Genomic DNA, 27,692 nt, shown 5'->3' with positions numbered 1-27,692 from the left:
CCGAATTAAGTGGAATATGCAATTCCAGGACTGGGATACATTTAATCAGAACAAAAAATGGATCTGGAATGGAGTATTTCAGGTAGAGATCAAAGGAGAACTGATGATTCACGGCCTTTAGCTCACCAACGCCATCTGAGAGAAGTCTTGCATTAAGAGGCCAACGCTGCCAGTCCAAAGAAGCTATCTTTGACACAGTCAGTAATTAACATCCAGAAAGAATCACTTTCATTTTTTGCTGTCTTCCAATTTGAAGATTTAATTGTACATTTCATTATCTAAGGAAGTTATAGCAAATATGGTTCCTCGCAAGCACAACTCCGTGAGGGAGATTAAGCTGAGGAAAACAGTGACTAATCATCTTTTACTGAACCAATTACCACTAGCTGGGTTTCCCCCCAAATGGATGTGCAAAATTCAATCAATTCAGCAATCACCAAAAATTCTGAAATGTTTCATTTTTCCTTTGGACTATGCCAAATCCCTTCAGACCTTTGTTGGGTTTGGAGATTTGCAAAAATTGGCAAATGTCCCCCCTCATGGCATACACTCTTCAACAAAAGAGGAATTGAACGTTTCAGAGAACTCTGTATTCCAATTCTAAATCATAGAATTTTCCACATCTCTAAACTAATATATAAACCAGCAAATCATACGATGGCTTAGTATGTAGTGTGAATGCAGCTACTGATTGGTCTGTAAAACATTTTGAATTTAAACTGTATCCAATTTGAAATGCCCTAAATCAAGACTGATGCAGTAGCTTGGGGAACAAAATTATTTATTACACGTTTGGAACAGGCCATTCTGATCATTTTGAGAATATTCTGAATTCAGAACACTTCTCATGTGATTGGAACAGCCAGTTTGTACCCATTTGAAGCAGTTCAAATTCTAAACATTTTGTACTTAGAAATATGAGATATAAACAGAACCTGGTTCTTAGTTTCACATTCTTCATTCTGATACTGTATTCTCATTCTCTCCCCATCTCTCCCTTTCTCTCTCTCTCTCCCTCCCTCCCCTCTCCCTCCTTCCCTCCCTGCTATCAGAAAGGAACAAGACTTTCTATATTGCTTTCCCCACTTTGCTATAGCAAAATCAAAGCACAACTTCCGTGTACTACTGAGGAAGTGGAGGACAGAATATGACTTCTGTATTGGAGGATAAGGAACCAAAAGATACTCTGGGGTGTTTCTTTGATGCTTTGAATTAAAAATGAAATCTTTCAGACCGATCAGTAAAGGGTAAACAACAAAAGAAAGCTTCCCATGAAATTTTGTTATATTTCTGACAATGCCTCCCCATGAAAACCCAGGCGTTTTGGAATATTGTTAGAAACATGGACCCAAGTGAGAATCTTTTTAGTACATATAAGTCACTGGGGAACAATTAGTGTAGCAATACTTTCTTAGGCACAACAATGCCTTGTGATAATAGACTAAATCATCAATGGGGCTGCCTCTTGTTTTGTTCAGACACAAATAGATATCTTGATTTCAACAGACTTTTGTGAATACTTGGCTGCAGGTGCTATTGGCACAATACCCAGGAAGGGAAATTAAGTCTCCATTTTGAGCTGCTGATTCCTTTATGCATGTTTTCTTCCAGGTGGATTGCCTGTATCATTATCACTACCTTGGCCACTACCTATTTAGAAATCATACTCATTTCAAAAGTCTGATTCCCATTGGCTTTGGGGAAGTGTTTGACCTTAACTCTTACAATTTGTAGGCTTCTTTAAAGTTTTCTGTTTATCAAACTATTGTGGTGGAATAAGCCATTCTCAAACAAACACTTAAACCTCACTTGGTTGCAGCTGTTGCTTGGATCATCTCCCATTTGAATGTGAAGTCTAGCACGCATATGAAAATGATACCACTCTCCACCCACACTGGGATAAATCAAATCCTTAGAGTAGTCTCAAGGTTGAAAGGTGCTTCACACAATGCCCCTGTGTGAATGAGGTAATGAGGTGAGCGTCTTACCAGTTGAAAAGGGCTTCTTGGATGCTTTCTGTTAGGAATATAAGTCACCTAACAGGTATTTGGGTTAGAAATATATAAGCCAGGATAGACATTTTAGTACTATATCTTTAAGAAAATGCAAAACTGTAGTTGGGTGTGGTTTTTCAAACGGCCATATGATGGAGCCAGAAACCTGGGTTGTTTTAGTCTTAGTCTCAGAAGAGAGTGTGAGTCAGTCTCTGTTTCCTTCTGTTGGAAAGTATTGCCGTTCCTCCATTTTTCCTAATTGACTGATATTCCTGGATTTAATGTAAGTCTGTTTCTGAACTGTTTTTTGACACTGGACTTTGTTATTGAATTATCCCTGGACTGAAAACTGACTGATTTAACCTGTGAATGACTTTGGACTGCCTATTTTGAACTTTGCTTAAACCTTTATTGAAAGTAAAACCCTACATTTACTGTACAGTGTATCTGTGTGCTGTATGTGTATTATTCAAACACTACTCTCAAAATACGTCTCCCTGTGTGTGCTCATTCTCCTAACGGGGAATTACCTCAACACTGGTTATGGGCCCAGGCCATACCAGGCTCAGATAACTGAGAGTTGGTGTGAATACACAGTTCTGTATACAGACAGCTGTTTACTGTTTAATTGTGGGTTACTATCCTGGTAAAGATGGCACAAGTCACTTCGACAAGTCTATCACGGATAACCTGGTTGGATGGAACAAGCTATGTTTCCTGGTCTATGAAGTGCAGTCTACTTCTGCGTAAAGGTTTATGGAATGTAGTTCAAGACCCACCAGATGTAAATGCTTGGGATCCAGAAAATGAGGACGATGCCAAGAAGCTTGCTGACTTTAAACAGAACAACGAACGAGCTCTTCGTATAATTGGACTAACACTGAGTGACCAGCAGCTAGTCCATATTCGTGGAGAAGAGTCTGCTGCTAGGTGTTGGGAGAATTTGAAGAGGATTTATGTTCGTGACAATGTAGGTGCACACATACATCTTACATGTAAACTGTTTAGTGCACGTCTTCTGAAAGGTGGAGATATGTTAGCTCATTTAAATTTCATGAAAAGAACTTTTCAAGAGCTACATGAAAAGGAACTGATATTTTCAGAGCTGCATCAAGTTTACATCATTCTTTCCTCATTGGATGAAAGTTATGATGATTATGTATCTTCACTGGAAGTCCTGCCCAGAGATAAACTGACATTGACTGACATAACTGGAAGGTTGTTAGAAGAAGCAAGAAAACAGCTGGATAGAGACCAACTGAGAAAGGAACAGCCACAAGAAGAGCATTTATCTTCAACTGCCTATACTGTTAGGAAATGTTTTTCTTGTGGACCTAGGGGACATATAGCTAGATTCTGTAAGAAGGGAAAACAACAGAATACTGGCAAACATCAAAAGGCTAAGAAGAATGTTAGTTTAGCTATGTCTAGCAATTCAACTGTAAACAATGATTTGTGGGTTGTTGATAGTGGAGCATCACAGTGCATTACTAAAGATAGAAAAAGGTTTGTAAAGATGTCCACAAGTAAACAACATGTATCATTGGCAAATGGATGGAAGATTAACGCATCAGGTGAAGGTACTGCATATTGTTCTTGTATAAACGAACATTTAACTATGTTATATGTACCTAAATTGAAATTTAATTTATTATCAGTAAGAACTTTAGTTAATATTGGTTATGTAGAAACCTTTAGGGGAGATAACTGTATAATAGAGAAGGAGGGTAAAAGTATTACTGCTACATTAAAGAATGATTTATATGTGATACATGATGACCAGTTGAAGATGGCTAACTCAGTTTATAACAATGTAAGCCACATGATAAATGTATACATTTGCTGCATAGACGTCTAGGGCACATTAATTTCAAAATGCTCAAACAAACTGTTAAATTGTCAGAGGGAGTACAATTGAAACCCTGTAGCAAGTATTTACACTGTAATGCTTGTAGTCAAAAGGAAGAGCAAGGTTACTCCTGCAAACAGACTTAATGGGTTTAAGACCAAAGAACCTTTAGAGGTTGTTTTTGCTGACATAATTGGTCCTAAGAAAGCAAGTTTAGGAGGTGCCTGCTATATTTTGAATATTATGGACCATTACTCCCGATATGGTTTCTGCTAACTTACGAAAAACAAAACAGAAACATTCCAACATTTCTTTAACTGGCTAAGGTTTGCTGAGAGAAAAATGAAAAGTAACGTAATTACTTTAGTAACTGATAATGGGACTGAGTTTGTTAACAAAAGATTCCAAACTATGTTAAAATTGGCTGGTGTTGAGCATAAACGTTCTGCACCTTACAGACCACAACATAACTCATTTGTAGAACAAAGAGGGCAAACATTACAAGCCATGGCTCTCACTATGTTATCTGATTCAGGTTTACCTGAAACATTGTGGGGTGAGGCCATAATGTGCAGTAATGTGTTAAACAATGTAGCTAATACAACAACTGGAGAATTGCCATTCACTTGTTGGCATGGCAGAAAGCCAAATTTAAGTTACCTACACACATTTGGAGCTCCAGCTTGGGTGCATATTCCCTCACAAGTAAGACTGAAAGGGCAACATAGAGCTAAGAAGTTATTTTTTGTGGGTTATGAGGCCAACCATAGATCATTTAGATTCTGGGATCAAGGCACAGCTCATGTTTATTGTACTGCTAGTGCAAAATTTCTCAAGCACGTTGGATGGGATAAACTGGAACAAGAATCCAGGATGATATTATTGACACCCAAATACTCCCTAAAGATAAAATCAGTAAATCCCAAATAGCCATTAAAGAGGAAGAACAGGAGGAAGTCGTAGAACAGGCACAGGAAGAAATAGAAGAACAGGAGCAGGTGGCACAGGTGAGTCCACCGGTAAGCCCTTGTAATACCAAGACATTCAACCCATGTAACATGACCACCTGATAGATATCAGGCTAGTGTTGTATGCCAAATGAATACAGTTCCAAGTAACTATAGTGAACTAAAACTGTATCCTGCTAAGGATCAGGCTGCTTGGCAGAAAGCAATGGATAAGGAACTGGAATCTTTAAAAAGACTGGAGGTATATGAAAATGTTAAGTTACCACCAGGGAAACATGCCATAGGATGCAAATGGACATATAAACTGAAGACAGGTGTAGATGGGACTGTTACCCATAAAGCCAGGTTAGTAGCACAAGGGTTTAATCAGACAGCAAATGACTATGATGAGGTGTTTCCACCTAGTCTGAAGGCTACAACATTAAGGGCAGCATTAGTGTGGGCAGCTAAGGAGAAATATATTATAAATCATTTGGATGTAGAGACGGCATATCTGCATGCACCGTTGCAACACACTATATATTTAAAGAAACCTTTAAGTCTTAAAAATGATAATACTGATAATGATTGCTGGAAATTGAAAAAGAGTCTTTATGGTTTGAAGCAATCAGGATATGAGTGGAACCAATATATAGTTAAAGAATTAACTAAGATAGGTTTTGTAGCTGGCATGGCTGATCCATGTTTGTTTAAAAGAGAAAGTAATAGTGTAATGTCATTATTGTTATTATTTACTGATGACATAGCATTAATCACCAAAACTGAACAAGAAGCTACTGAGATAATCTCACTGTTGGAACAGAAATTTAAGATAAAACAGTTAGGAGAAATCAAACAATATCTTGGTTTAAAGATAGATAGAACTAGGGAAGGATACAAAATCTCACAGGCAGATAAAATTAACCAATTACTAAAAAGTTTTAAAATGGAACTTTGTAAGCCGGCTAAAACACCAATGAGCCAGGAGTTTAGCCACAGTGATGTTCAAAGTCCTGTTTTTGATAAGAACATTTATCAGTCTTTGATTGGTAGTTTATCTTATCTCAGTAATTGGTCAAGGCCAGATATTGCATACAGTGTTAATCAATTAGCGAGATTTAACGCTGAGCCAACTGAAAGGCACTGGCAAGCTGATAAACCTGTGTTGAGATATCTGAAACAAACAATGCACTATGCATTGTATTTGGAGCCAAAAGATGAACTGAATTTGACTGCATATGCTGATGCAAGTTTTGCTACAGACATAAATACACGAAAATCTACATCGGGTACTGCTGTATTATTGGGAAAAGTATTGATTGGATGGAGATCTATTAGACAGAAACATCTAAGTTTGTCAACAATGGAGGCTGAATTCTCATGCTTGTCTTTACTATGTACAGATTTAGTTTTGTATAAGCAATTATTAATTGATATGGGAATTGATGTAACAGATCCTATTGTAGTTTATGAAGACAACCAATCAGCAATACAGATGGCTTCAAATATTGCTGTTAAAACAAGAACGAAACACACAGATTTAAGATATTTAAATGTGAGACAATGTGTGCAAAGTAAAATGATTAAGCTAGAAAACTGTATGTCAGAAAACAATATAGCAGATCATTTTACAAAGGCCCAAGGCTCTATAAAGCATAAAGCCTGCTGTGAAGATTATGGACTTAGAATGTAAGGTTGTATATATTATCTTACCCAAAAGGGGAGAATGTTAGGAATATAAGTCAGGTATTTGGGTTAGAAATATATAAGCCAGGATAGACATTTTAGTACTATATCTTTAAGAAAATGCAAAACTGTAGTTGGGTGTGGTTTTTCAAACGGCCATAAGATGGAGCCAGAAACCTGGGTTGTTTTAGTCTTAGTCTCAGAAGAGAGTGTGAGTCAGTCTCTGTTTCCTTCTGTTGGAAAGTATTGCCGTTCCTCCATTTTTCCTAATTGACTGATATTCCTGGATTTAATGTAAGTCTGTTACTGAACTGTTTTTTGACACTGGACTTTGTTATTGAATTATCCCTGGATTGAAAACTGACTGATTTAACCTGTGAATGACTTTGGACTGCCTATTTTGAACTTTGCTTAAACCTTTATTGAAAGTAAAACCCTACATTTACTGTACAGTGTATCTGTGTGCTGTATGTGTATTATTCAAACACTACTCTCAAAATACATCTCCCTGTATGCGCTCATTCTCCTAATGGGGAATTACCTCAACACTTTCCATACACCTTACAGGGAAAATGTACAACCCACAGTCATGGGGAGGGGAAGGAAAGGGAATAAATATTAATAAAAGAATATTTAATAGGAAGTAAATGTTTAATTAAAGAATATTTAATATTTAAAGCAGACCAAAAGACCCAACAACCCCAGAAAAACAGGAGTGATCTACATAAAATAGCAATTGCACTTAGACTTACATACCACTTTACAGTGCTTTACAGCCCTCTCTAAGTGGTTTACAGAGTCAGCATATTCCCCACCAACAATTTAGGTCCTCATTTTACCTACCTTGGAGGGATGGAAAGCTGAGTTAACCTTGAGCCTGGTGGGATTTGAACTGCTAAATTGGAGGCAGCTGGCTGCAGCAGAAGTAGCTTGCACTACTGCACTCTAACCACTGCATCCACTGCACCATTCTAACTATTGCACCACCGAATCTCTATGTAAGGACTACAACAAACTGGCAGAATGCATCCACTAACACCAACTAGCAGTCAGAACATGATGAAAATTCTTTAATTTCACAACATATAGACAGATTTAATCATAATCTCCCCTGGGAAAATGTAACCATCCTAGACCAAGCCAAGACCAAAAACTCCAGAGAATTTCTAGAAGCCATGGCAATCACCCATCAATAGACACATACACATTAACAACATCTATAGACTATGCAAAAGGGACCATCACCCAGCCCAAAAAGGAACTTTTTAAAAAGACCACCATCCCAGCAATCAGCATCCAGATCACATAAACTCCAAGGTTAACATCAAACCAACAATAAAGTAAACAATACCCCAATCAAGAAACTGCCAAAGAAGCCAATAGCAAACAGCCTAACCAAAGAATCTCTAAGACTACTCCCACCAAAACTGACAGGTAAAATATAAACTAATAGCAAACTGCATTTCTTATTAGCACTGAAGTTGTTATCTAATTTGGATAATGAAACATCTGCAGGAAAACAATCAAGCTCAGAGAACACCAAGGATCCCTCCTGGAGTAATTATTATTTTCTGCTGCCTGACGAGGGATCCTCTTACATTAGAAAGGCTACTGGGGCATAACGGAGAGGAAGGTTGATCTAAAAGATATACTACTGAAATAATTTAGGGCTCAGTTTACACTGGGCAATATGCCACAATTTGCTTTAAATAATCTGATGAACAAGCCAGATTACCCAGGGTCACCATTTAAGTCCTAAATTATATACTTTCTAAAATCAAGCATCATGCTAAGCCAAAACTAAACACAGATCAAAAGAATATGTGAACTGTTGTGTGAAACATGTATCTAGTAGGCTCAACTTTGTTTCCATATTTAAAGATAAATTAAGACATCTCAAAGTGTTTTTTAAGTTTAAAAACACCACTTTTTTTTCATTAGGCTATGCCTCTAGTAAAGGCTATAACTCATTCATTAGGCTATAACTCTAGTAAAACACAGTATAGATCTTGCAAATCTAAACGGGGACCACCAGGTGAAGAAGGCTGTTTTTCAGGACAAAGCTGGTTGAAAAATTGGTGGGACACACTACTGTCAGGCATCAAGGAGCACACTTTCCTGACTTTGCTTAGAAACAATAAGCCACCTCTCTGGAAGCTCACCCACCACGTTTGAATGTCTTACTGAAGAATTTTTAATATGCTTACGATGGATTTCTAATCGCTTTTAATGAAAGCTGCTCTCTCAAAGCATTATGCAAGTGTCAAATGCCAAAGTGCCTCCTTGGAGCTGTTAGAAAAGGCAACACCTTTTACTGTCTGCTCTTTAGCAAGAGAAAGAGCCCTTTTCTCAATAAAGGAACACCCAGAGATAGCAAAACAATGCTGCAATGCATATACCTACCTTACCAGAGGATTGCCATTATACAGAATGTAAATGCCAGCCTCCTTATTTCCATAGATTTGATTGCTACGGATGATGCCTCTTCCGTTGCCAAGGGCAACAATGCCGGAGCGAAGGCCACTGTGGATTCTATTACACTGCCACATTGTTTTATGCAGGGTGGAGGAAAAAAAAGAATAAAAGGAAAAGACAAGAGTGAGTGAAGTCTATCATACTAAGTCAAGAACTTCAACATGCTTTCAGACCAAGACACCCAGATCCTTAAATGCTAGAAGCTATTCATTTCAGAAGAATGTTTGTCCACTTCTGGATTTTACTGAACTAGGCCTGACATTTCAGTAGTCAGTAAACTAACAGCAACTGGATGAAAAAAAAATAACACCCTGGTCAACATGTCTCAATATTTTCAGCTATTACCCAGTTAATCAGAACATATGCCCTGCCTGTCATTTGTCATCCTCTGTCTTCACTTCTCAGCTATTACTCTGCTTACAGATCATACGGTTCAGCAATTTCAAAATCGGGGACTCTGTTTGCTACTTCCCAGTTTCTCCACTGTGTTGTACTTTCACACAGCAGATATTAACAAATGATCATATTTTATCTTAATTAGTGAACAGTGTCTCCTGCTGATTTTTGCAGGCACATGAGCAAGCCCAGCAAGTGTTCATTCTTGATCAGTTCGCAATCAATCTCCAGGTGAGAACTTACATTTAGAAGGGAAAAAAAATCAGATAGCTACGTCAAAATTTAAAAATGCACGGCAACGGAGGCTAAAACGGTAGGTGTAAGCAGAGTTATATAACAGCTTGCAGTCTGCTACATTAAGAAGAATCAGAAGATTGAGTACTTAGGTATTAAATCATAATTTCTTGCACATGCTCCAGACATAAAAGCATATGTCCAATCAAGTCATTAACAATGGTATACAAAGTATTTGTTTCAAGTTTTGAAGGCTCTGTCCTGGGTTCAAAACAGCCAGTCCCACTATTCCGTTGTAAGCTTCAACTGCTCTGGATTCAAGCTCTATAAACAACCTGTTTCAACCTCAAAAATCATTGTGTCAACCTTGACAAAGAGTAAGAACAAAATTTTGTCAGGGTGTTCAGGACCATGTTCAAATATTTCACTACAAAACCTGATTACTTAAAGTTTGGAATAATTTATATCTCTCTGGTCCTTAAATATTGGGTGCATTGTATCTAATCCCGTTATTGGGGGCTGTTTTTATGTTGAGTACATCCTGAACTGATGATTCGGGGAAGCATTTCTCAATCTTTTCTCATCAATGCCTCCTCCTCTTTCTGACCTTGGTTTTCTCTTGTGGTCCCTCTATCCAGGTTCCATTACTTGATATGGACATGGGTCAATAACTGTGTGTCTTGTGGCATAAACAAAACTGTATTTGCAGTATGGTACATGTTGCTTTTCTGTGGCTTTCAGCATTTGCCATGGCCCCAGTGCTTGTTTTTCCACTTGTGCCCCCCAAATATCTTAGGGCCTCTAGGAGGCTGTATGGCCCCTGGCTGGGCTGATCTAGCAGACAGTTCAGGTTTTGAGAATCATCATGAGATGCATCAAACTCCAAACAAGTTTTATAACACTCATATAAATGTCTCCTCCCTAAAAAGAGGCTGGCTGCCAGAAATATGACAAGGTCTATCCCTTTGCCTTGATCCATAATCCATGATTCAACTATGCACAGTACAGGAAAGAGCTCCTCACTGTTGAACACATGGATTGGATTGGATTAGATTAGATGCATACTTGACATCTATTCATCATAATACCCACTTATAGTCAGCTCAGTACTGTATTTTACATTAGGAATGTTTTAAGATGCTGGACTATCTATAACAAGGGTGTCAAACTCATGGCCCGTGGGCTGGATGCGTCAGGGTTTAGTGAAGGGGGAAAAAGTCCCAATACGTCATGTGACGATGACGTGATAACACGAGCTTGACACCCCTGATCTATCAGCTTAGTATTTTAGCACCAGAAGGCTCAACTGCAATGTTGAATGAATCATTTTCAGATATGACAAAAACTGTCAACCAAAATCTATCACCTATGCTGCAGTCAAAGAATGCATGAAAGAAATGAAAAGTTGGAGAATGTGAACTGGCAATTTCTTTTGCCTCTTCATTCCTCCTGATGCAGGCCTTTTAAAATTTCTAACAGGGATCCCAAGCAGAGAAATATCAGAGCAAGGGATCTATAGCAGATTTATCCGCTGCTGCTTCTCCTCTGTAAATATCCAACGCCCAGACAATTTTTTTTAAAAATGACCATCAATACCAGGATTAAAGGGTTAGCTCCCTTCCGAATGTCCACTCCTGCTTCACAATTGGAATGGATGTTATTGTCTGCAATCAAGCCACCTGCACCAAGACGCAGAAATATCCCTGAGGTCTTACAGTGGTGAATGTCATTCTTGAGCATGATGATCTGAAAAGGGGAAGACAGAATGAGTTAGATTTATTCACCGAAAAGATTGCAAGCAGGCCAAACAGTGCAGGAATGACCCTGGGAGTTAATATATATTTGGTCAGTACCAAAACATGGCCATCTCTGCAGTAACTGACAGGGTCTGATATTTGCCACTAAGGATTTCCCAAGCTTGGCAAATTTAAGAAGTGTGGACTTCAACTCCCAGCGTTCTCCAGCCAGCTTTCTAAAAACCATTTTCTGAGTTCCTGTGTTGAAAGCTGCTTGACCTACTTATTTCCTACCTCACAGATGCTTCACGTCACTGTCTTTATTTTGAACAAAAACATTCTTCCTGACTAAGACTACTGCATTTTGCTGTAGCATTCAAGTTATTTTACCAATTCTAGACCTGAGAGGAGATCTCACCGGCTGAATCTTTGTGCTTTTTAAGCACCCAATTCAAGAACTTGACAAACAGCTTGCATTTATGACTGGTTGCAACATCCTGCAATGATGTGATTCTAATTTGCAACCTTTTTTTGGCAAAAAAATACCCATCAGGAAAGCTGCATTTGCTTAACAATAGTGTGATTTCTTACCAACCACCATAAAAATTGTCGTAAAATCTAATTGACTTAACACTAAATGGAAATTCCAATCCCAATTGTGGTCATAAGCTGAGGACTATCCATATTGATGTTATTTCGATATATTATTTATTTGTTTATCATATTTATGTTGCCTAACTCTTGACACTAACATGGTGTAGTTGGTTCTATAACAATTTTTTTTTTTAAGGAAAAGTAGCGAAAGATACATTTTGCCTTAGAAAATACTTCAAACACAAATTGTTGTTTATGTAACACTCAAGAAAATTCATACCCCAAGAAAATGTGATGGTCTCCTTCAAAAGCATAATTGTGTCCCATAATTGATAAATTAAAGGCTTTTGCTAAAATAGAAACACATCTGAAACTTTACAAGGTTGCAATTCCCTAAAATGAATTGCCATAGGATACAATGCAATATAATACAATTGCCAGAAAATTCAGACGCTTGGCAACTGACTCATGTTTATGACAGTTGTGGTGCCCCAGGTCATGGGATCACCTTTTGCACCCTTCTGACAAAGTCAATAAGGAAGCCAGATTCAATGGCTTTCTCAATGGCTTAATTACCGTGTCACTAACTTAACAACCACAGTGATTCACTTAAACAGCTGTGGTAAGAAAGGTTGTAAAATGGGGCATAATTCAGTTAACAAAGGACTCACTTAGCAACAGAAATTGTGGAGTCAATTGCGGACTACCTGTAATAAAATGTTTGGGATTGGTGAACAATTTTGACAGACAATTAGGGGTAGTCATCTTTCAAAACCTCTACCTAATTTTGCTCCAGGCCTCACTCTTGTCCAGTTAAAACAAGAATGACAGTTGATAGCATCCCTGTTTTGCCTGCAGAAATTTGACTGGCTTTTAAAACTGACCATTTCCATAAGTTGCTTATAATATAATAGGGGGAGTGATTCCCCCTCCCCCTCCCCCAGTTTTGAGAGTCTCTGCATTATGAGATGTTTTTTTCCTATGGAGCAATAGCTTCCAATCTGACACATAGTATTTGGCTTCAGTTCTGACAAACGAGGGCATCAGGAGTCATTAAATGATCCAAAAGCAAAATGTTTACCTGTTGGATGTTACCTAGAACAGGGGTCTCCAACCTTGGCAAATTTAAGAGTCTGGGAGTTGAAGTCCACAAGTCTTAAAGTTGCCAAGGTTGGAGACCCCTAACCTAGAAGGCAGAGTGGAAGGCGGTACAGTCACACGTGCAGAAAAATGGTAGTAATCCTTGCTTGTAGTGGACACTTAGTAATTTATTTTCTGGGACTATTTTATCTGAAAAAGAGCTTATGGTTTGGAGCTAATTGGCTTACAAAACAAGAGGATGCTGAAAGCAAATACATATCGCTCTGAGATTTCATTTGCACACAGCTGGGAAAAATATTAAATCCGGGCATTGGTTTATTTGAGCAAATAAGTGGTTTAAATACGCATGCATGTAATTCTTTTCCAGTCCAATAAACCTTTAAACCCTTGCCTGACAAGCGTCAAGAAACAAATCTACAAATTGCAATATTCTTGCCTTAGCGAGCAGCGCATATCAAAGCTGATAATGAAATTACAGTCTCCTTTATTTGCTCATTTAAAAAGATGGCTGCCCTCCCCTTCCCATCAGTTGATTAAAATGCAGGGAAAAAAAGACAAGCGGCAGTGCTACTCTCCTTATTAGTCACTCACTGCTAACCTGGCACAGAGGTCAAGCCCTGATTAGAATATTAAGCTGCCAATCCGGCATATTAACAGAAAATATGGCCCTTATCCTAGCCGAGTAATAGACTGACAGCTGTTTACAGCTATCTTAACTTTGAATTTGATGGATCAGCTTCGGAAGCTTACAGAGGTTGGCTTCTCAACTCACTCAATTGGATCTCACAGTTGCTGGCCTGGGAATATGGGCATTTAGCCAGTTTTCTCCTAATGCCTTCCTTTTACATGGACTGGGCAGGAATTCCCATGGTTCTTTATCTAGCAGACCCGGTAGCTATGGATGGTTGGTCTAGATTGTCTACTGGTTACTGATTTACAAACTTGTACAATCACCTCTTCATTCTGGCAGTCAATATGAACACACTAAGAAGTCTCAAAAACTCTTTTGATCTGTCCATGATTAGATAGATATGAAAATCTGAAGAGAAATCTCTCCATGTTCAAAACAATGCAACACTTCATCTCAGAAGGGAAAAAATGAGGGAAATAATCATGTTACCCTGGTTCCCCGAGACTTGTTCTTTCTAAAGATGATCTTAGGACATTGCAGGATCCATGCCAAATTTGAGTCAAAGCAGAATTCCACTCTAAACCATCCCTCGCTTCAATTGTCTCCAGGGCCCAGTCAGCCTCTTCCAAGATGTCTGACCAGAAGCCATCTTGTTGGATTATAGCCCTTTTGTTGACTCTCAATAGGCAAAAATTGGATATTCCCCAAGAGACATGGCTTCTGCATGACAGCAGGTATAGATTGTGGGCTTGTGGCTGAGAGAAAATTCTTTTGCAACTTTAGCTAAGGTGTCAACGTTTGCCTTTTGTGGAAAAGAGATACTTTTGACTCATACCCTCATTAATTTAAGACTGGATTACTACAACATGTTCTACCTGGGGCTGACTTTGAAGACTATTCAGAAACTGCAAACAGTACTGTATACAGCAGCGCCTACAGCTTGGTGGGCGGAAGTCAGATCAGCAACATTATATTGATGTTGCATTGGCTGCCGATATGATTCCAACTACAATTCAAAGTGCTGGCTTGATCCACCAAGCCTACATCCATATAACCGTGTGGGACCATTATCTCCAAAGAGAATCTGCTCATCCTAGTGGCCTGGGAAATGATACTTTGAGGTACCCTCTCCTTGGGAAGTTGAAGTGACAAAGGCAGAACTGAAGAAGCTTCTTGAATGAGAAGTGAACTGTCTTCATGCAAAACCAAAAGAAGTCCAGTTGCGTTTTGAAAAAATACTTTTGAAATAACCTTTACCTGGATGATTGAGAATCTCCATAGATGTTTTAATTTGCCGTTTTTAATATTCTTTGGAGATTTTAAAAAAAAATAATTATGGAAATAGCCCTGAGTCTCTTGACTGGGGCAGGATATAAATTTTATATAAGTAAAACAAATAACTAAAATCAATTGTGCAAATAAATTCTCACCATTTTTCTAATCACACAATACCATACCTCTGGTTTACAAATCTGGCATTCTGTTTGTGGCAAGCCACAATAACGGAAAGCAGCATGATTGGCTCCTGCCATCTCCTATTCTAAATGTCTACTTCACATGGTCGTTATGATGACAAAAAGGAGGGAAATAGGAACAAGAGCAGGAAAAATGAAATGAATAGAACAAAAACAATGACTAGAACTTCACACAACCTTTACCTAAACTTCATTATCATAATATGTAAAAATAAAATAATAAAATGAAACAAAATAAAATAGGCCTTTTGGAAGTCCAAATAATTATTAAATTCAATCAATCAAATTCAATCAACTCAGCACCTTCAAGATTCTTTGGATGTAGGAGAAGGAGTGGCAGAATCTGAGGGCCAAGTTAAAAAAGGGATCAGTCTAGAATCCCTTCATAGCCATGAGCAGAATAAATCTAATCCCGCTTGAATTCTGTCGAATCTTAGATCTAACTTCAAGCAGGTGCTAATTATTGGTTGAGAAGATGACTGTGCATAGGCTATGTAGCAATATAAATCCATTTTTAATTGGACTTTCACATATAGACCTGGTCTTTTGGGCCTAACAGTTAAATCTCTTGACTGACAACCTCTTATGGGTCTTTTGTTGAAATTAGATAAAAGTGAACTGGTGATTTATAGATTTCCTGATTTAAAAGGTTTGATAATGAGAAGACAATAATGATGCGATTTTAATGATGGAGGAGAGAAAATAACAGTTCGTAATCATAATAAAGAAGATTATAAGTCATTCTTTTATAAATCTTTCCCCCCTTTTTCTATTTCTTTTACCTTTTTCCTACTTTGTAAAATTCACATTAATCTTCTTTCTTTTCTTAAATCTTATATTATTCATGTTTATCTCTGCATTTTTAAAAAATATTTTAAAATAAAATATTTACTTCTTTAAAACAAGAGAGAGAGAGAGAGGGAGAGAGAGAGAGGGAGGGTTAAATCACTAAATATGTAAAACAAATCCACCTCCTGTCACCGAGAAGTAAATTTGAACATGATGAACACAGGCATGGAACAAAAAAACATTGACAACCAGCCTTTTTCTGAGGCTGCCCAAGCAAAGCAAAAGAAAGCTTCCACTCTGCTGTGCTTTAAATGAAATGGAAGCCCATGGCTAATGGGATGAAAAGCCCAGGGTTATGCACGGAGGCGCAGAGCTGTTTTGCCGATCATGCACGGCTACTTCTCCTTCAAGTCTTTTGCTCCTTAGCGATTCTGCGCTGCCTGACTTATAGCAGAAGGCACACAATTCATCCTTGCATCAAATAGGCAGGTATTTGAAAAATGCAAATGGCACCTGCTGGGACAGCCTGATAATGGCACCAGCAGGAGGCTTCCTTTCGATGCAGACACCGGTTTTGAAGGAGGAGTTTCTCTCTAAATTGCAGGAGGAAGCTCAAATTAGCTCCCCACATCTACTTGGATCTTTTTTATTGTCAGCCTCCTCCCCATGGTAGAATCTGCATTTGAAAAAATAAAAAATAACCACCACCATCACCACCCAGCAAGTTAGCTGTGAAGACACATTTGCCTTCATGCTCAGTTTAGCTTTTGCCAATATATTGTAAGGATTTGGGCTCAGATGCAATTCAAAGGATATTGCATATCCTCTCATTACAGCTTCCCCGTTTCACCATCTTGGAATACTGAACTTTCTCACCGTTTGCCATTTCAAGAGACAAGAGCCCGATGTAAAATGGGGTGGGTGAGAGGAAATGCACTGTATGAGAAGACTCCTAGCCCTTTTAGGCAATGCCAAGACAAAAGATATTTCAGCAGATGGATGTTTTCATACAGGAGTCTGAAAAAAATTGAATATTTTGTTTCTCGATTGGCCATTCCATCCTGATGGCTCCAAGTTTAAATTTTGATTCAGCTAAGTGATACCTTTAAGGCACTGGACAAAGAGCAGAAGGAGTGTAAGTTCTAGTTCTATCTTAGGCATAGAAGCTAACTGAGTGACCTTGGGCCAGTCACTCTCAGTCCTAGGAAGAAGGAGGCAAGGGCTACTCCTGAAAACACTGTCCAAAAATACTGTACGAATTGGTCCATGTAGTCACCTAGAATCAAGACAGGCTCAAAGGAAACAGCAAAAAATGTCACCTTAAGGCTGAATTCTTGCATTGCATTAAGCCAATCATTTACTTAATCTTGGTCAGTGACAACCGGAAGATGTGTACATTAAACCAGAAACTCTGAATTACAAAACATCAGCACTGGGTTTGTAGAAAACACCATCCAACCCAAACAAATCATGTTAGAGTTTAACACACGTAGGACTATTGTATCTTAGTACACAGGATCAGCCCCACTTCTATCAGCAAAGGCATTTTGCTGGGCTTGCTAATTCCAATGTCACCTTTGGTGTACCAAACATATGGAAAAATATATCGCCACCACTCCTTGCACTGTTCAATGTACCTTCAGAGCAAGCTCCTAGTTCATTTCCATCATACATCTAAGAATCCAAGGTGATGCCAATCACCACTGAATTCTTTCCTTCCTTCTCTCCCTCCCTCCCTCCCTCCCTCCCTTGGCAGTTTGGAACAATACAAAACAGAACAGAGTGAAATATGCCTAGGAAAAGCAAAACAAAGATATCTTTTTAGCATAAAACATCCCCACAAGGAGACTGTCATCCACCCTAGCTTAGGCCTGGAGAAAAGTCAGATTTCAAGGGCCCAGTTAAATAAGGTCAAGGTAAAGGAGATCCAGATATCTGGAAGGATGCCATTCCAGGGAAGAGAGGCTGCGGCAGGTGCTCAGGTGCTCTCTTTCTATTAGAAAACCAGGTGAGTCAGAACTTAGATACCTAGATATCAGAAGTCTCCCCTCCTCCCCTTTGCAGCTATCTTTCCTTTGGTTTCCCAGCAATAAAGTCAGAATCAGAAGGCGGCAATGTGGAATCTTTGAAGAATGAATGGGAACGGGCTTCTCACAGATGCTCTTTCTAAGTCTTGTAATTGCTCTGAATTAACTATGAATCAAGGTAAGATGAAACGGGAGTCCATGGGATCTGATATAAACAAAGCCAAAATCAAAGCAGATCATTAAAGCCTTTCCTTCTCCCTAGTCTTTGAAGTGAATTATTGCCTTGAAACACAGGAACAGAAAATGTTTAGCCTAACCGCAAGCCATTTTCACCCGAGAACAATACAGCTATCGGGAACGGCATACGAACCCCATGTTAACGGTTCACCCCAAAGCCAGGCCAACTCCAAACACCTCTGCCACCTCAGCCCCAAAGACTGCTGTCACCAGGTGATCCCTCTGCTCTTTCCTGCATAAGAAGCCTGCCCTCCCCCTCACCCCCAGGGAGTCTTTCCACTGCTTGTCTGCGGCAAGGTATTACTGTACTGCAGTTGTCCTGGAGGACTGGTGACGACAATTCCTGTGATTCAGCTTTTATTTCCATCTATTTGCTTCTCACGTATCCAACTGTCTGCAAACCTACAATACGGTTTCAATAAATAGGACCATGAGCCTCTATATCCAACCCTTAGGCAAACAGTTCACATCAAAGGGCTAGTTCTAAAGATTGCTAAACAGAGGGCAGTAGTGTGACTGGCAGATGGCTGAAAAGGCACAAGGAGGCTTTAAGCAGGGGTCCCCAAACTTGGCAACTTTAAGACTTGTGGACTTCAACTCCCAGAATTCTCCAGCCAGCTGGAGAATTCTGGGAGTTGAAGTCCACAAGTCTTAAAGTTGCCAAGTTTGGAGACCTCTGCTTTAAGACATAAATCTTGTACTGTTACTCCGTTCCCTTTCACAGCCCCTATCCAAATTCTCTTGCCGGGTGCCTCAAATTTTTCTCAGATAGAAGCAACAACCCAGAAGGGCCGTCAGAACCCAGCCTTTGTTTCCAACTTCTGCCTCTGAGGAATGTGCCTCCTGCGCTAAATAAGGCACCCATCAGTATGGCGAAGCGGGATTTGCAAAAGGGGAATGACATGACCAAGATCACTTCACCAAGCTCAGTGCAGCACTGTAAAATATTCACTGTGTTTAAAGTGTAAGTGTGTTGGGTGTGTGTGTGTGTGTGTGCATGCGCACTAGGTAGAGTGGTGATGAATGAAGAAGCGTGGATTCATAGATCAATTACATTATTTAACAAAAGTGAAGAAATGCTCGGTGGTCTGATATTCTGCAGCAAAAGCTGAAGCGCTTTTGAACCAGGCCTTCATACTCTCTGACCCACCAACAAGGTCACCAGGGGTCTTGTATTTTTCCTATTTTACAAACCTGCAGGGCAAATTGAATTCCGCAATTTCTTTAATAGGGAAGAAGGAAAAGTCATAGAATCCTACTTTCTATGAATCTCTTGTCTAGGGGGATTCTCAGTCATCCAGGTCATGGTTGTGTTCCAAAGCTGTTTTTCCAAGAGACAGCTGGACTTTCTGATTTTGCTTTGAAGATGTTTCGCTTCTCATCCAAGGAGCTTCTTCAGCTCTCCGAGTCAGAGCTGAAGATGCCTCTTGGACGAGAAGCGAAATGTCTTCAAAGAAAAAGCACCTTTGAGAACATATGAATCTCTTACCATTTCTATTGGATTTTTTTAAAAAATGTTTCTGCCCTTCTATTTATTCAATTTATTGAGGAAGTTATGTTAAAAATGTATATGGAAGGCTTGGGGATGCTATGAAGCCAGCAGAGCCACTGGAGAAGATTTAAAATAGGAAAAGGGTGAGGCTTCACAATTCTTTATCCCTTCTTGGATTCTCCTATAATTAACACCACTGTGCAACATAAGGCAACTCATTAATAAATTAGGTTATTCTGCCTAGAGCAGACAAAAATCCAACTTAAAAAAAAAACTAAACCAAAATTATGCCCTTCGAATTATTTGTCATTTTGTTTTGAAATAGTGTCGTTAGAAAAAAAAGTATTTCTGACATACCCATTCACAAATATGTGTAGGTACAATTGCAAGGCTGATCAAGTTGGCCTTAAAAAAAATGTAAATGTTACTTTAGGCTTAACTGTAGCATGCAAGATCTGCTCCTGCCTTTTACAGCACCTTACTGTTTTGTATGCATCGCACAGCATAGGTCAAGTCCCTGAAGATGCTCCCTTCCACTCTGGCTTGTCCCTGGGAACACAAAAAGATGCCACCTTTTCCGTCCCTGAAAAGACATTTCCTCACAAGGCACCCTTGCATGGCATTGGCGAGACACTGAGCCTCCTTATCTTGCTGCAGCTCCTGGGCCAAAGGTTTTAGCTCATAGTCACTCTGAAGGGCTGGTAATCCATCAGCTGACGGCCTACCCTGGACAACCTTGGCCAGCATGTGGCTCAAGCTATGCGCCTGGTAAGGCAGTTTGTACAGCGACTCGTCCTCATCCTCATTTTCACTGCTCAGGCTCAGTTCACTGTCACTGGAATCCGTGTCTATAGTCATGGCCTCTTCTTTATGTGCTGGGTTAAGGTTCCCAGATAGCTCCCTTTCCTTCTCGAGGCCTCTCCTCGGCACCACTTGAGTCTGTGAAACAGGAAATATGTGACTCGGGTTTTCAGCTACCACAATGTCGCAGGTCCTCATGTCTGACAGCGGATGAGTTCCCTGGCTCTCAAATTTTGATATATTGCAACGGGAGGGCTCAGATGACTGCAGCAAGACAGAGCGAGATTTTGCCAACATGGTCAAGTGCTTGCAGGCCCAGTTCCTATCCAAAGATGGACTTCCTTCCACTGTCACCGAAGTATTTTCACTGCCAACAAATTCGCAGTTTTCCAGGAGACAGATAGCCACGCTATGGAAATGGATGCTGGACTGATTGAAAGTGCAGAATTTAACCTGGCAGGTCCCAGGAGCATGAATCTGCAGCTGACTGTTTTCAAAATTGCAGTTGTCAAACTGGACGTGGCCTGAGGTTGTCTAAAAAAAGAGAATGAAACCAGATCAACCTATTTTCAATTTTAACAAAGCAATCAAAGAGGAAAGTCATTCTCCAGAGAAATATTGCCTGTGAATAGATACAGAATCTCCTTGTCTGCTATCTTCTAATTGTGCTGATGGGAATGAAAGAAAGAGACCAGGATACCATGGCAGCTCGTAACAGAACATGGAGATGAAACTGTCAACTAAAAAATATTTTTTTGGTCTTTTTAGTTGCCAGCAGAAAGGGTGGGGGGGAAGTAGTGCATTCCTCAAATGCTTCAGATAATTGCTAGGCAGCTGAAGCTGTGGGCAGGCAAGATTATTACTGGACAGCATGATTGATGGTTCTTGGTTATGGATGTGTCCCACTGGAGAATATATATCCAGGGGGTGGGGGAAGACCAGGGTCAAGGGGAAATGAATGATGTGTCTTAGTGTCGGCTGCACCCAAGTAATGCCAAAATGGTCACTCCTAATAAATCTTTTTTTTTTTTACTCTGAGAGATGCGGCTAGAGACTTATGATTTGAATGGGGGTGGATTTGTCGGAGCCTTTACAGCAACAAGTATTGATTCTTTCTCTGACTAACTCATGATGTTTTCATAGCAATATATACTGCCGCACTGTGTTTTACAGCATTCTCTGGGCAGTTTACAAATTTTAGTATATTGTCCCCAACAATCTGCGTCCTCATTTTACCGACTGCGGAAGGATGGAAGGCTGAGTCAACCTTGAATCTTTCAGAATCAAACTCCAGACTGTGGGCAGACAATATTGCATTCCAACCACTGGGTCGCCAGGGGTCCTTTCATGCTTGAAAAAAAAAAAACCTTGTCTACTGTTAATCTAACTTAGCAGGATATCCTTCTTATCCTGATGCCATCCAGATGTGTTGATTAAATTCCCACAAACTATACCAACTATAAGTTGAGTTAACCAGAAATTCCAGATGATGTAGCTCACCATGTCAAGTCAGGCCTCTTGGAACCCTTCCCCAATCTGGTGGCATCCAGGAAACAACAGCCACACTGGTGGGGAACATTGGGGCATGCATTTAAAAGGCCCAAGTTAGGAAAACCTTTGTGTGGATTCTGCCCCATTGCCCAGATCTCCCCAATTCTCACATGACTATTCTTCAGGGAACCCCAAGTCCTGAACGCTTCTTCGGATCTTTCCTTCATACTCACCTTATATATTACTGGTGTGAACCAGGCTGGCATAAAGACCAAATTGCATAACCTCATTGTTGGACAGTGCTGGTCAAAGCTCACTAGAAGAGCCACATCCCCGAGCTTGCCCTTCCCCATGATTTCCACAGGAGCCTTGAGAAAGATTTCACTCTGTTCCTCATACATTCCTGGCAGCAGGACAATCCGGTCATACATGCTGGCTGAGAGCAAGGCACTCCTTAGGTTGTCAAACTCACAGCCAGGCCCAACACAAAGAACCCGCCTGTCCTTCTTCCTCCTGAATAAGTAGAAGCAGTTGGAGGAATCCAGGTCGTGGCTGTTTTTGGTCCAGGTTTTAGAAGACAGATAATGCTGCTTCAAAGCTTCTCTCCAAGACCAAGGCTCCACGCCAGGCTGGTTAGGCCAGTTTGGATGCCGGCATTCAATGCAACCAAGGCACAGCTGTCTCCAACGTGTATTGTCCAGGCTGAGGATGAGTTCGTACCATGCTCTGCACACCAAACTGCACCGGCCAAGGTCAGGAAGACGCAAGTAGGACAATATTAAGCGCCATAGTTCTAGCGGGAGTCCACTGATCTCCATAATCACCTAGGAATAATGGGACAAAAAAACCCAAAAATTTAAGAGATCATCATCTGCCTTCTGTGCATCTTTGTTTGGATTTAACTGAACATGGTGGGAGTTGAGATATACCCATCAAATCAATACATCCCTTTTCCTCTTTTCTCTACTTATTTGACTCAGCAGCAGGTTCTATTACAGGACGAGATGAAGGAACAAACCAGAAGGTCAATTCATAGCTTACAGGAGAAGGAGGCAGAAAATTATAATTATACGTTCCAATCACAGTTAGAAGGAGGGGAAAACTCACCAATTAATTTGTGGTAGATTATCAAGGATTTCTGACCCTTTATAGCTTGACAATAACTGCATAAAATCAAAAGCTTAAAAAAAAAAAAACCTGACAAACACCATTGTGTGTTAATTACTTAACCTCTGTGTTCCTTACCTATGTTAACAGAGGTATTGAACAGTAGTCTTCAACTAGGTTTTTGTAATCTTGATGAGCATTTCCTGATCTACAGTAATCCAGATCTTGATTTCTATTTGCATATTTTTTGGGGTGTATACTTCCAGTGGCCCCATGGCTGCATGACTCCAACTTTATCCTCACAGAGCCAATGGATGGAAGCTTTAAAGAGGGAGATACAAACATGAAATAAGAAATTTCCTGACTATGAAAACTAGTAAGCAATGGAATAACCTGTCTCCTGAAACCAAGGATGTGCCTTCACTGAAAGTTTTCATTAAAAGATTCCATGACCACTTTTCCAGCATGGTATGGGGATTCCTGCGCTGGATGGAGAACTGGACTAAAAGACCTCCAAGTTCCCTTCCAAACCTACAATTCTATAAACTTTGCCACACAGTCCCTTTATAAATACTTTTATACTATAATTCTGAACAGGGGAAATAGTAAACACCTAGGAAAGAATTATCTTATCTCCATTTAGTCACAATTACAGTATGTCCTGGTTCTATTCGCTTGTTAGTTTCCCTTTGCTTAAAAAAGGCCGTGCTCTCCTACCACATAGGCTTACAACTGGGGAAAACATTTGAAATAGTCATGTGCCCCTGGGGGTCATGGCTACTTTTAACTCTTTATGAAACAGTGGTGGTTCACATGCACCAACAAGTTATGTTAAACACTAGTTATGTTGAACACTTCGTACAATCCTAGTATAAATATGAAGGGTATCCACCATTTTGGACAGGTTCCAAATGGTTAAACTGAATAAACTCTCCAGGACAATTTCTAATTAAACTAGGTACCAAGATATTTAGATGTTTGTTTGCTCAAACACAAATTCTACAATAGAGCAAAAATTAAATTAGAAAGGGTATTTTTCCTCCTTAGGTCACATCTGTACAGCCTATAAATGCTCTTTAAAATAGTATTGGCATAAAATGTGTGACATGAAGATCACACAGATTGATCATACGTATAACCCCTTTGAATTATGCAGGAAGTGTAATTGCTGCTGGCAGAAGTGCACGTGCTGTATTAAATATATTTGATTTTGCATGGTATGAAATAAATTTGAATTGAGATTTGTTTTTTAATCTCTGCTGAAAATTCAAAGACCTAATCTGTATTGCTATAAGGAGGGTGAATCAGATGGTAGACTTGTTTTAAATCAAGAAGATTGCTCTTGTAGGTGCGGGATTGAAACAAAAAAAAGCAACCCTTGTGGAATAAATATACCTTCAAAGGCAATTTGTGATCTTGCACATTATAAATAGTAACAGCAAACCATTATGCAAAGAATATGCTGTTAATACTGTTTATGACTCAGCCACATGGAGACAAATGGGGTTGAATAAATAGAAGCATATATAATACTTGGTCAACTGTGGAGAAAATCCCTACCTGGTCAGATTCTGATTTAATTTAAGAAACAGTACAGTAGTACAAATACTTAGTATATTTAATAGTATATTAGTATAGTAATATTATTATTAGTATATTTATTTAGTATATTCAACTTAGTATATTAACCTTTAGGCAAACTTGTCATTGCAACTGTATTGTACACACACACACGCACACCAACGCACACCAACTTTATACGACACAGAATTCTCTATGGCTCACTGATATCCAATCTTTTGGCTTGCCTGAGCTAAAGAGAGTGAAGAGGAACTTCTTGGAATGTGTGTATATACTGTATTTGCATATATTTGTATTTCTCTCACCCCCCCCCTCTTTCTTATATTATATTGTAGATATTGTATTGTATTGTATTGTATTGTATTATATTATATTATATTATATTATATTATATTATATTATATTTATATTATATTATATTATATTATTATATTAATTATATTATATTATATTATATTATATTATATTATATTATATTATATTATATTATATTATATTATATTATATTATATTATATTATAGTTCGTATTTACTAGCTGTCCAGGGCTGGATGTGGCACAAGTTGGACACATCTGCTTAAGAGAGACTTTAACTTTTTTAGTTATCTTATATGAAAAAACATAAAACGTTGCACACACACACATATACGCCATGCTTTTTATTGCTGCTGACCATATGGAACCCACCCGAGATTCTCAGCTCTAGTCATCTTCCAAAAAGCTGTTAAAACATGGCTCTTTTGAAGATAAAGATATTTTTGCCTCCATCTGTTTGGCAGTATGCTATTTTAATTCTGTGTGATTTTTTCATGAAAGCCAAAATGAGTTCCTTAACCACTTAGAGATGTACTATTGCAGCAGCATCTACAAAAATAATTGTGATGGAAATAACAAGTTCATTAATAAAATGCACATTCAGTTCAAAATAAGCTTTCTCTTGCATTCTGTCTAATAATCCCAGTCCCAGATACAGGTAGCGCTCTACTTACAACCACAGCGCAAAATTTCTGCTGCTAAGAAGACAATTATTAAGTAATTTTTCCCTGACCTTTCTTGCCACTGTTGTTAAGTGAACTACTGCAATTGTTAAGTTAGTAACACGGCTGTTAAGTGAATCTGGCTTCCCCATTGGCTTTGCTTGTCAGAAAGTCACAAAAAGTGATCACATGACCCTGGTACACTGCAATTGTCATAAATAGGAGACAACTGACAAGTGTCTGAATTTTGATCGGGTGAACATGGGAACGCTGCAATGGTCATAAGTGTGAAAAGTGACCTACCTGTAATTGTTTATCTAGGTAAGTTTCTTCAACCATGTGTCTGAGTGCTTTTCTTCTGCAAAAGTGCTCTTAGAGAAGAATTCACTTCAATCCATAGACATTTCAGATTACAAATCCCATTAGGCTTACTTGCTTAGAATCTGGTGAATTACCATCTAATCCAACTGGGGAATATTGAGTTGAAAAAGGCCTGCTTTTCTCACACACACACACACACACACACACACACACACACACACACACACACACACAAACACACACTGAATTGCTGCTTTGCATTTCTAAGCTTTGGATTCAGTTTTGTATTACAACGTTGCTTTCCAACCAGTGATTTTTGTATTTGAGGTTTCTGGCAAACCTGACACTTGGCTGTTCAAAAGCACAGATGGATAGAAGCAGCTCTGCTACAGATGAGGCAGTAGTAATGTTGGATGGACACTGAACAGCATTCCCCCCCCGCCCCATTGCCCTGTTACATGAGAGAACTCACAAATCTTTTTGACATACAGTGTGCCATTTCTTCCAAGGAGTTTTGTACAGAAGAAACATGGTAAAGACTTTAAAATGTCACGCAGAATTAAACAACACCTCGCCCTTTCACAGAACAGATGAGAAACAAACACTTTTTTTTTGACACACATGAGACTTGAAGGAGAAAGAGGATACAAGCTGTCCAAAATAATGGCTTTCTGTATAATTAGACCATATATTAACCAAGTGGCTTCTAACAATTATCAGGTTCTAACCTGAAGCTAGAGAATTTGCTTGGATGCCATGTCCAAGAAATTAATCTCAAAACAGCAGAGGAAATCAAATGCTTCACAGCTTCACTGTTCTAGATTTACTTTCTTCCCAGTGAGATTCAACTGGACCAGGTGAGACTGGGTCATTCAATTACTTGTGATAAAAAAGGGGAGCAGAATTATCAGTCTTGGGGTCCCAGCATAACCATTTTGGATTTTAAACCTGAAGATATATCCAAAACAGTAGTTCATACAGAACAGTGTTGTCTACTTTTTCAGGTTTTGTCATTTTGTTCATGGTTTTCCACAGCAAAATTTCCATAGTTTTATTTATTGCCCAAAGCCCATACAAATTGACATGAATAATATATGAATTTAATTAGACCTGGTATGTATGTTGCTTCGCTGTATTTTGCTTAAAGCTGACTTTGGTTAATTTGGTGATTGTATGAATTATGTGTATCTGTGAACTTAAACTTTTGAAACACCATTTGAGAATAGAAATTGAAAAGCAATTAGTACAATCTGCATATAAAGTGCTTTTTCAAATGTAATTCAGAGGCATTAGAGGAGGGAGCAGAAATGAGAGTTCAGCTCACCAGCCCCAATGCAGTAACAAACAGTGAACCAAATTCAACTTCATATGAAAAAACACCCACAAATTCAACAGAATTCCCCATCCCACCCTGATCTCTCCCTTGCACCAAACATCACCCATATCTGCAGATTTGGATGGTTACACAGAAAGAAGTAAATTCATTTCATCAACGGCTTCTTTCTACTGATGGAAGGTAACATATAAGATTCATTAACTTCTACTTTCTTCACACAAACTATTGATTATAAAATGCTGAAAGTATTACTTTGTTGTTATGATCGTCGGGTTTTTTAACCAATCCAGGAAAACCACACTCTCTTGCAGTCTCCAGATATACTGAAGGACCTCTTAACTTTGAATAGATCTGCAGCACACAAACACTTTTAAAATGAATTTAAACCCTGCATACTTAGACCCTGAGATCCAAAT

General features: G+C 39.1%; 1 protein-coding gene across 2 annotated transcripts in view; it reads right to left on the bottom strand.

Annotated features, from left to right (window-relative positions):
* Window positions 1-25,506, bottom strand: part of FBXO10 (F-box protein 10) — a 44,237-nt gene extending 18,731 nt beyond the window's left edge. For both annotated transcript variants that reach the window (XM_087926348.1, XM_026712679.2), the window contains exons 1-6: window positions 25,330-25,506; window positions 23,201-23,383; window positions 22,189-22,779; window positions 20,141-20,998; window positions 11,178-11,327; window positions 8,880-9,016 (exon numbers count right to left, since the gene is read on the bottom strand). In XM_087926348.1, the coding sequence (XP_087782474.1) occupies window positions 8,880-9,016; window positions 11,178-11,327; window positions 20,141-20,998; window positions 22,189-22,773 (1,730 nt within the window). In that variant the 5' untranslated portion in view covers window positions 22,774-22,779; window positions 23,201-23,383; window positions 25,330-25,506. The remainder of the gene's footprint in view (window positions 1-8,879; window positions 9,017-11,177; window positions 11,328-20,140; window positions 20,999-22,188; window positions 22,780-23,200; window positions 23,384-25,329) is intronic.
* Window positions 25,507-27,692: the final 2,186 nt, after the last annotated feature.

Source organism: Pseudonaja textilis, chromosome 2 (assembly GCF_049901715.1).
Source record: "Pseudonaja textilis isolate UNSWEBS1 chromosome 2, rPseTex1.2, whole genome shotgun sequence".
Taxonomy (NCBI): Eukaryota; Metazoa; Chordata; class Lepidosauria; order Squamata; family Elapidae; genus Pseudonaja; species Pseudonaja textilis.
The sequence above is the reverse complement of the archived record's forward strand: the minus strand, read 5'-3'. Positions and strand labels throughout refer to the sequence as shown.